Source organism: Varroa jacobsoni, unplaced genomic scaffold, assembly GCF_002532875.2.
Source record: "Varroa jacobsoni isolate VJ856 unplaced genomic scaffold, vjacob_1.0 scaffold_1428, whole genome shotgun sequence".
Lineage (NCBI taxonomy): Eukaryota > Metazoa > Arthropoda > Arachnida > Mesostigmata > Varroidae > Varroa > Varroa jacobsoni.
In genome coordinates, this window is record NW_019214330.1 from 350,611 (window position 1) to 361,773 (window position 11,163).

An 11,163-nucleotide genomic window follows, 5' to 3' on the forward strand; every position below is an offset into this window, starting at 1 on the left:
TTTGAAATTTCGCGCCTCAACAAAGCGACAAACATGAAATTTACAAAAATCACCGACACCGAACCCACTTATCGTTGCCGTTCTTCAAGAACACGCAACTATCGAATATTTCACAGACGTCAAGTATAAACGCAAGCTACAACGCGACCGTAAGCTCAAACAAAAATAACTCTCGCAGTGCGCGGGTCCACGATTAATTCCTCTCCCTTATTTTTGCAGCCGCAGCCAACTGCAGTCGATGTAGTGAGCACCGCGCGCTGCCAATAACCAATACCTACCTATCTGTAGCTACCATATATACCAAGGTAATAATTATGAATGCTGATAGTTATTTTAGCTGGCTGTGCGCGAGCGTGCGGGCGGTCCGTCGACTGCGCACCTGCGCGCCAGGCAGCTCGCTCGCTCCCCTGTTAGCTTTAGCTATTCGCTGCCAGCCGCTGCTGCTTCTATAACTGCTACCACTACCACTACTACTGCCGCCACCGCCGCCACTACCGCTACAATTCCTAGTACTCGGGCCCTGCGCTAGCCTGTTGACCATCACCTGCGACGATCGCTCATCGCGCTATTTACGTTTTCTAGCGGCGGTCGCACCGCAGCAGTGGCGGCAGCAGACGCCGCTGCTGCCATCCTCCGTCTGGCGCTCTCGCTTGCTGGCCCCCTCGTCCGCTCCAGCATGTCTGTCTACGTAGCCGATTGACGAGCGCCACTCTCTGCTCTCGTTGAAGCTGAGCTAGTGATGTTGATGGTGGTGCAAGTTCTGCTGCTGCTGCCGCCGCCGCCGCTGCTGCTGCCACCGCCGCCGCTGCCGCTGCCGACAGTAGGTTCGTGATGATGCGTGACAACGACGACGACGATGATGGTGATGATGGTAACAACAGAAACAACAACGAAGAAAACCATGAATTTTGTGTGGTGCTTGCGCAGCCGCCGCTGCCATCACTGTGGTGGCGTTGCTGTGGTCATTGGCCGTCGTCTGTATCTGCTCCGATCCCTGCAGCTGTTGTGGTAGCCTGTTGGTGCGTCCAGGCATGCGCGTGCTGCTGTGGCATGAGCGACGGAGAAGAGAAAGAAGTTGCGAGAGAAAGACAGAAAGAAAGAGAGTGCGTGCTGCACTAGCGACTGTGCTTTTTCTCTGACAGGCGGGTTTAATGCATTAACGCACACCGCTGGGGCCGAATAAGACATAGACAGCCAGTGTCAAAGACCAAACCCTGATGGCTGGATTTGGTTACGCCGAGACCGATACGTAGTAACGCACCTTTTCTGCCTAACGTTTTACTCTCTGTCAGTTTGGAGACTGCGTTAAGCGCGAACACTCATTCAGCAGTCATCCCACAAGCCCCAGAGAGTGGAGCTAAGTATCCGGAGTGTGCCGTTGTCGTTGTGCAGGTGTCTTGCATGCTGGCGTTGTGTGTTGGGTTCTTTGCGCTGCATTGCGTTACGTCGGCGGCTGCTGCTGCTACTGTTAGCGGCGCTGTTACACAAATAAAACGGCGACGGTGGTGGCGGCGGCGGCGGAGGGGACGGCAGCGATAGAAACAGCACAACAGTAATACTGCTAGCAGTCAGCCGTGTTAGTGGTGGTGCGGCATCAACGACGCTATCTAAATAGCGTGTTGTTATTACGAGGAGCGACTATTGACGGTGGCCGCCATCAGGCCCTGTCGCTGTGCTTCACTGTTATTTAAAGATACAAACACACACATATATATGCCCCATATTTGTAAATATACATATATATGTATTAAACCTATTAGTACCACTGCTAGTGCTGATGTTGTCTCACGTCGTACGCTAACGACGGAAACAAACTAATTAGAAGTGCTATTCGTCATTAACTATCTTGAGTCTGGTCTGTTTCGCTATGTTCGTCTGTCCCTCTGCGGTGACCAACGCTGCACCTGCGCGTGTTATACGCGAGTAGGGTGTTGTGTAGAGCTCTCTGTGTTATTACTACGGGTGCGAAGTTGAAGTTGTACTCGTACGCAGTGTTATTGACACGACGACGACGACTACGACCACGACGCAGGCCAGTTGCCTCGTTATCCATCGTCTCTATTTGTGGCTATTTATCCGTAAGTGTTTGCACGTGTCGTCTGTCCATTTCCGAAAAACAACCGAAACACCAGTGGCAGGGAACAACGACGAAAGACGATGGTGACGCCAACAACAACATTTGCCAATATCACTTGTCTACAAGTGCTAGTCTGAGGAAAAGCACGGAATGCCCCTGAGCATCCAGTCCCAACTAAAATGACACTGCAGTAGAGACAAACAAGAAGCCAGTTGCCAGCCTCTTAAGACAAAAAGCGACCAGGCATTAAAAAAATAACTGAAGGCCGAACAGACACTAAACTCGACGACCTGTACCGTAGATGTTGTTAACAACAACAACAGCAGCAGCAGCAAAAAGAGGAAAGGGGTCTCATCATCATCTAGTGAACGTGTGGACGCAACGTGATAGCAGAAATGAACGGCCAAATGTGTGCGGTCGGTGTTACACTACCGCTAGCGAAACTCTATGTTGTACTGAACAGAATAAATAGCATTCATTGAGATATGCAACAGTGTTGTTTCCCCGAAAACAGCGAGTAAACCGGCGTCCATACGAAAACAAAGCCAACTGCGCACCCATACCTATAATGCCGACAATCGCTGGCAGCTGTAGCTCGCTCGCGCTGTTCAATACGTGAATTGCGTTTAATGATTCAATTCAATAACACTAATCAAATAAGAAAGAGAAGTACTTTGTGGGCGCGATCAACGACACGTCAGCAAGCGGTATCTGTAGATGTTAGCGCAGTAGTAGAACCCCGCTAACAGTTGTACGGATAGTGGCTGCGCCTTATCCGATCGTTCGCTCGTGTTTCTGAATCAATCTGTTTATGCTGTTCGTGCTTGCCTATCTTTTTTCGTTTTATTGCCGTGTCCGCGACCGTAGTATAGTGGGCGGCAGTGAACGTACGTGGAAATACTACCCATACACACACAGGTGCTAGCAACGTACTATAATGCATCGAAAATTTATCGTCTGGTCGAGCACTGTGCGGGTGGGCAGTGAGTGAGATAGGAAGGCCGTCTGTGTGTCTGTTTGTGTGATACATTCGCTTTAGCTATACCGTCCTGGTTATTGATGAGTGCTGTTTTGCGAGTAAACTAACTGGGGAACTATTTGGCTAGGCAGGTCGAGAGACAGAAGATAAGTAAGACACTCACCCGGCCGAGGCTAGCTGCTATCAGACAGTTCTCGTCCATCGACGTGTTGAGTAGAGTCGTGTAACATAGATAGGAGGATGGATGCATACTAACACTGAATCACCTATAAGAGATCTACGTCGCGCTACATATCACGAATAGTGAATCTGTTTTCTGCTAACTTGTTTGACTACTTACGCAACTGCCTACGTAAACTTACCCAGGGCTTTGTCTAGTACAGCCCTGCTGCAACCCGTGTCGGTTGTCATAGCCGCAAAAAGAGCTTGTCGTCGTTGGCATTGGCGTAGTATGCTTCTATTATTATTAATCTGTTAGTATCATTGTCACGTCCATACGAAGGTGACTAGTGATTGTGGCACCGCTGAAGGGCAGCAACGTCAATCGATTCACTGCTTTTTCACAAGCGACATTGACGCACGTGAAAGTAACGGCAGCCTAGAGCACAGAAGCGGTTTTCTGCCACATAACAGATTCGTATGGATGTAAATGGACGAAGAAAAGGAAGAAGACGGCAAAACAACAGCTGTTTCACCCATTAGGAGCTCAGTGAATAAGTGGTCAATCTGATCACTGTAACTGACGGCCAGTAACTGACGGGTGCCATATTTTGTCCTGAGTGTAGTCAGCACATCGCCATCAGTGTCATCATAATCGGCAAGCGTATCGTTATTCGGATAAGCCGCGTCAAACGTTTGTCCCCATAAATTCGGGGAGCCCGATCGTGTACTGTACTAATTATTATTATTATGATTTTACTGTTGTTCCCACGACGAAGGTCCATCCGGAATCGTAGACACCGCGAGGTCATGCTCGTGGATCGGGCGACCAGCAACAACTACGATAACAAAACTGACTGGTTTTTCTACAAAAACCAATTGCACAAGAACAACAGCAGTAAAGAGATAAACCTAACTAATATCGCAGTATATCACGATCGCCATTATCGTCGCAGCTATCGATCCCGTCATCGCCGGCATCAGCCAGTAATGAACGAATTTTACCAGACCAACAACAATATTATGATTATTGACAAAGATTCCATTGGCCATTGGCTACAGCGATTTCTCATATTGACCTCGACAAAGACAGTAAGGCCCAAACGCAGCCACAAGTCGAGCCACAACTGTTGTTGACGTTGATGAAAAGCACGTTTTTCTGCCATTCAGTGACTGTCATCCAGTGACCGACTACCGCCTGCCGGGACAGTGCTTCTGAGTGGGCTAAAACTGACTGTCGCCTGCGCGATCCGCTTCTACTGTACCCGTAAGAGTAAATAAACGACTCCATTCTCACGGCCCTCCCCTCAGTACTATCCCGGCTGCCGTTATTACTGCGTTGCCGCCACAGTGGACTTGTTTTGGTTGTGGTCCTCCGCGGCTGCAATGCTGCAGTTCCTGAGAGCGCATTAGCATCTGGAACAACAAGTGTCATACAGACACCATTTGTCTGCTAAATAAACTAGCCCCAGTATCGCTGGTGCGCCGGTCGTTAACTGAGTTTCAATTTTGCTGCTTGTTATACTGGTGCGTTCGATACTTCTTGTACTACCGTTAGTGCCTGTTCTCCCCTGAGACTGTCGCTCTCTCTCACTGGGTCAAATAACCTGTCCGTCATCCCCGCAACCCGTACCAGCGATCCGCGCAAGCCGTCGACTGAACGCTTTAGAGATGGCCCTAGCCGTCGACTAAGTCATTCTTGGCTATTGTTTTTGCTCCCTGTGGCCAGCGGCTGTTCGCTAGTTTGCCGTCGAGTACCGCTTTCTGTCCGAGGAGGAGATCACCTTTTTCAACGACGCCGACGAGGAGGAGTGCGTCCGCTGATTCGCTGCGACGGCCACCATCACCGCCGTCGCGCGCAGCGGCAGCAGCGGTAGAACGAACACTATTGCAACAACCGTCGCTGCCACAGTCATTGACTGGCCGTTGATGCTGCTGTTGTTGTCGGCACTTGGCGACGGACCCACCACGAGACGACGGGACGAGCGCCAACAGCTATCGCAGCCATTAGCTGTTGCTACGACTATTACGGCCAATACTGCTACTACTACCACCACCACTACTGCTACTACTACTACCACTGCCAGCTATGACTACAGCAGGCAGTCCCATCTACAATCACTGTTCGCTATTGTTAGAGCTGCTGCCGCTGCTGTGACCAACGCCGTCGCCGCTGATATATGCCTTTTGCTGGCGTCGAAGTCGGACGTTTCGCTGCGGTTGTCGTCTATTCGACTGTCTGGATGACCAACGACGACGACGACGACGACGAAAATTTACAACAGCAGTAGTAGAAGCAGTAACAAGAGCCAGCGACGGCGAAAAAGCTGTACCAAGGCTTGAACATCTGGGAAAAGACGTCGCTGGTCGCCAGACGTAGCTTGTCCGCTGTCGTTCGTTGGTTCTCCATTGGAAAAACCGGTCGACCGACCGACCGATTTAGAGATCAAACGGCCAGTCAGGTAGCCGGTGCGTAAACCTGAATGCGTGCGAATCTTCTCGTTTTGGCGGCAAGCATCGACCACCAGCGAGAGGAGGAGGAAATCGTGTCATGCCATTTCTTCTCTCGTGGTGCGCCTTCGTAGTCGTCGTTATCAGTAGTAACATTATGATAAAGAGCTAAGTGCGCGGTTGTGTTTTCCAAAGAAGGTTCTCTTCCCCATGTTCCTGTAGCTCTCCCCTCTCTGCCTTCCACTGTCTGTTGGGATACGACGACTGCAACGGACGACAACGAAAGCGAGCAGCATACTGGATGATCGAAAGGCTGCTTGTCAACAGCTAACTTCAGCGGCGCCGACCTATACTTCGTGCTATGCTGAGAGACGGAAGGGGCAGAGGTAAACATTTTCGGAAATCAAATCGAAGCGGTTACTTAAGTGATGATAGTACGTTGAGGTTAAGGTTACACAATACAACCAGCAAATAGAACAAGTCGAAATTGTTTGCACATTTGAAAAGGCGCTACTTGCGACGATGATGATGATGACGACGACGATAACACCGGCGGCGATAATTATGGCAAATTAGCGAAATGGTGAAGTGTCTTTGTGACTGTATACCGGCCCTTGGATATAGCAGCACCTCAGATTACTTCGATACAGCTTACGACCGAATATCGACAATTAGATCACGTACACGTGGATCTAGTTCTTTCACCTATAGTGCGAGACTGTGTTTCCGAGAACGCTCGGTCACTGACTTCATTCGATGGTCTGCCAAAAGTTTGTTACTTCACGTGCGTCGTACAGTTTACTTGGCAGATAAACAGGTAGCGTTAAAAATCAAAGTAATACCGAAGGGTCCCCAATCGATCGCCATTATCGCTACGTGCATCACAGAGCTGGGGAATGAAAAACAACTGACGTGCAGGGACAAACGAATCTGAGCCGTGGAGCATGTGTCTACGTCCTAACTGGCCACGCTACTTGGCCCGACTCTCTTCCGTAGACCCGCCGCCTTCTGATAATTACGACGACGACAACAGCAGTAGCAAGCAGTTGCATCATTATCAACAGGATAAACGTACGTATCCGAACGACGCTAACCGGATAGGTCTACGTCGCCGACGGCGCAGTCCGTGTATTCGAAATTGCTGTCCATCAGTTGGTCATCCCCATTGCTCGCGGTTGACTGCTTCATCTGAAGCTTGCAGTTCTTAATGAGAGTAGTTTTCCAAACCCTTCACAGTACTGGCTCGAATGGTGATCAGGCTCTAGGAAGAAGAGTTCACGGGAGTTCCAGGAGTTAGCAGGAATCTAAAAGTATCGGTTACTCTTCGCTTGCGAACAGTAGTAGAAGTAACGTGGTTACTCCATATCAGAAGAGGGTGGAGCGAGCGCTACTGTGAAATTGTTGTGTAATGTGAGCAACTGTTGTTACCTTTCAGTTAAGAATGATTAATAATTTAAGTTAGAGGTTTTTTTTTTTATAGCCGCACGCACATCTATCGTGAGTCGTCGAGGCAGTAAAAGGTGAACGTGCACCGAAAATATATATTTATCGAATTCATCGGAAGCAACAAAGGAATACGCGAGGGCTACGTGGTTAAGTGTTGTGTCGTTGAGCGGTGTGTACCGAGCTAAAAGCTGTGAAGCAGAAGCACAGCCAAAGCTGTAGCGTTGATATATATTCGATTTGTGTAAAAATAGTCACAGCTGAATATCTAGTGAGTAACAGTCGTCGACCAGTGATAAATATGGCGGCCGCCCCAAGAAAATTCATAGAAAAAATCGCTCTCCATACACAGAAACAGGCTGAGGAAACAGCCGCTTTCGAGCAGATCTTAAGGGTGAGTAAAAGTCGTAGCAAAACGACATCTCGATTTACATTTTCAACGTATGCTGAATACAGAAATTGGTATTATATACACGCCTATCCGTTGCCTGATACACATAAGCGTGAGCTCACTAGCTAGATATCCCCCCAAAATGACCATTACTCGCGTGTGAAGATTCGCCTCGTATTTTCCGCCTGAACAAAAAGCAGTCTTTGCATGATCTGCAAAGTATTCCTGCTCGTTGCTTTTGTATATATATGTACGTATGTATATATATATATATGTGTGTGGTCCACTCGGTTTTGCTGCGGGTACGGCATACACATCATACTAGCTGCACGGAAGAAACACCAGGATAAGCTGAGTCTTCGAAAGCAAGCTCGTGAATTATACAGCACAGTAACTCAGCATATCCTTATTCTATACCGAACATGTTAAACAGGTACCTCGGAAGTCATCTATAGACAGCGATTGGGTATTATCTCGCAGAGAAGAAACACTTGATGATGAAGGTGGTGAAGCAGCCGTTGAACAGAAAACTACAGCATTATCAGAATCGTCTTCTAAATCGGTCTACTGCCACTTGTGGTCTTTTTGTTATTGATCGCATTCGCCAAATTCTGTTTTTTTTTTTTAATTAAAACTAGTTATCCTCAGCTGGTCGTTACTTTTAGCAAAATCGAAACGAGAATCACTGCGACATCTTTAATTTATTCTGTATTGAAGGCCCTCGGCCGTTGAGCAACTATGATATTTTTTTTGTCCGGTAATTGCTCCACTCTCGAAATGCTTCGAAATTTTCGTAATTCTCCCCAGAACTCTGTCAGTCCCTACGCTCCCAATAATTACTGAGGATAGTCCCGTTGATAATTCTTTGCTGTCCTTGCCAGCTGTATATATATCTCGTCGGCTTCCAAAACGCTGTCGACGATAGAAGGACGCTCGCTAGTTGGTTAGCAGCGACGACGACGACGGCGGCGGCGGCTGCTGCTGCTGTAGCCGCTTCTGAAGCATCACGAGGTTTCGTTGTCCGTAGCTAGCCGTGTCCGTCTACCAGTTGATATTGCGCCGCGCTCTTTTTCTTCTCTAGTCTCTCACCGTCGTCGGTTACTAGTAGCCGGTGACGATTGTCTCTGGCGGACAAGCGAAAAGATGGTTTTGTGCCAGCTACCAAACCATAGCTTACAGCAACAGCAGCAGTAATGGCAGATACTAGCGGTGGCCGGCGAAAGTAACCAACATGGACTGGTCAACCAACGGGTAACAAGCGACCAACTTGTTTACGATGGCAGAGACAACTGTGCCGGCAGCAGTAGCGATCTAAATTGGATGAGAGAGGTTTAGGACGGCCTAACACGGCCGGCGTCGCCGAAGCCAAGGTGCCAAGCGTTAATCACGGCTACGAAAACAGCAATAGCGACTGTGATCGAACAATAGCTGCATCAATAAAAGTAGCAGCACACGATTTTCGGAACACTCAATTAGAGACACATGAGAACAGCACCCTGGGTGTGATCGGTAAGGGTCGATGAAAGAGCCTTCTGTAGCCTGGCCGTTTCTGCTGCAAGTCTGTATTACAATAAATCATTTGCAGACGTCCATTTGCTGGCATTGCGTACTTCTGGTTTTCAATATTCTGCTTAAATCTCGGCTGTCATGTAAGGCCTGACTGGATATCCAGTTATCTGTAGAAAACCTGCGTTACGCACAACAGTAAATACAACAAATGCTTTGGCTCAGACAGTGGTCAGATGTTTTTTGATCGAACTACATAAAGTAATTTCTTAGGCACAATGTTCCGTAAGAGCAAGACGGTTAGGTAATGGTACTATCGGTGCTGTACGACCTATACTATTTATGTGCTAGGAATAGGCCCAAGATGCCTCTTCTGTTGCACTCGAGAATGTGTGGATGTAGGCCTTTTTCTCACTGAGAAAAAAAGCCAAGAAAGGGTTAGAGAATTTGCGTCCTAATTGCGTGCTTCAGTTCGACAGGTTTTTGTTTACGGGTGTATTTTAGCTTTGCGACTCAGTTCTACTATATTTCGACAATGAAGACAAAATCCGAAACAAAACCAGCGCAGAGAAGGTAGACGCAGAGGCACTTTTGCATAGGTCTAGTCAGGCTAAGTATCGAATAGTAAAGAATAAATTATATATTATACAATTAGTATCGGATGTTGTTATTATGATTCACTGTGTCGAGCATTCCCTCCTATTTGTGCCCACGTCGCCTTGCTTTAATGCTATATCGAGAGCACTCGATAGATGATAAAAACACGTTAAGGTTTCGTAAATATATATATGTACTTTCTGTGCAGTTAAACCGTTATGTAGAAGTCTGCTCACCTAGAGCTCAGATACCTTTTTTGAACAGCCGACTAATGATGACTCTGATGTTAACGGTGAGGATGGGGATGAAGTTTACTTCCGAGCTCATAGAGGCCCAAGACATGTTGCTGATATTAATATGGCATTAACAACACCAATTTTTCTATATTTGGCTAAATTACTCAAAAAAACTCGGGGATACGAACAACAGGTGCAAGCATTTAAGTAGCTACGAAATTCGGTCTTTTCTGCTTAGCATGCCTGAATACAAGACAGACTGATGTACCTTATTGTTGATTGTACCATTTACCTTGATCAAATTCATTGATCTGCTGTTACAGTTCTTTCTAGTGGTGCAGTTCAATGATGTGTGTTCAGTTGCAATAGAACATCATAAGACAACCTTTTCGACCGCCCGTTAGGTCCTACCAGTAGTTTTGATGCAGCGTAGCCATGTTTTGTCTTTTAAACTTCTGCGTAAGAATCTCGTCTCCGACCAGCAGCAGCAGCAGCAAGAACACGCTATCTTACGCATCTGTTCTCAATACGCGAAGTGGTTGGGTCCTGACGACTCAGCTCATAGACGATTCAGGACTGACTGACCAGCCTGACCGGTCGAGATCGATTTAGCTTATGCTTTTGCTCTTATCGTATTCCTCACTGTTGCTGCTGTTAGCGTTGTTGCGACTGCTAGCGCGAAATCAAAGGCGCCGACCCTGTCGGTCGGCCACTGGCCATTGGCGATTGGTATAGAGGCACCACAGACCGCTGGGAGACGCACAAGGTTTAGGCTCACAGTGTTGTTGTCATGATCAGTCACCACTGACTTCGTAGGGACACGATACAACACGCGTTTGCCCGTTTCTCTATTTTCTCTTCTGTTTCTGAATATTTGGGTTGTCATACATGGATCGATAGGTAAGTACAGAGGTCCTTCGCGAGTGCTGACGCTGTCTGCTTGGCCTGGTAGACATCGCTAGTGACAGGAGCAGCAAGAATAACGGCAGTCAACGGGCCGAGGACAAAGCGTTGTTTACCTAAACCCTTTACGCGTGTGACTTTCTCTGATGCTTGAGATCTGTGTGTGAGTCTGAGAAAGTTTCTAGTACGCGATGGTGACGGCAGCAGCGGTCGGAAGGGCAAAACGGCAGCGAAACTCAGTCCATTGGACTATCGCAGGCCATTTGTTACAATTATCAATCATACTATGTGAACATAGTAGTATTATTGTCTGTTCCATCGTAATACGAAATGATTATTTTATAGAATGACACACACGGATCGGATGATGACGTAATATTTGATGATATCGCTGACATTTTAAGTTGCTAACCAAAACATT

The 11,163-nt window shown here is 47.6% G+C and overlaps 1 protein-coding gene across 5 annotated transcripts in view; it reads left to right on the forward strand.

Moving 5' to 3' along the window:
- The first annotated feature begins 750 nt into the window (after positions 1 to 750).
- LOC111269980 (uncharacterized) overlaps positions 751 to 11,163 on the forward strand; it is a 63,115-nt gene continuing 52,702 nt past the window's right edge. For 2 of the 5 annotated variants that reach the window (XR_015314773.1, XR_015314772.1), the window contains exon 1: positions 753 to 7,503. Coding sequence is in view for 2 of the 5 variants with exons in the window: in XM_086972323.1 (XP_086828449.1) it covers positions 7,411 to 7,503 (93 nt within the window). In the remaining 3 variants the exon portion in view is untranslated. Of the gene's footprint in view, positions 7,504 to 11,163 lie in introns of all 5 variants that reach the window. The other 3 variants (XM_086972322.1, XM_086972323.1, XR_015314774.1) reach the window with 3 other exon arrangements.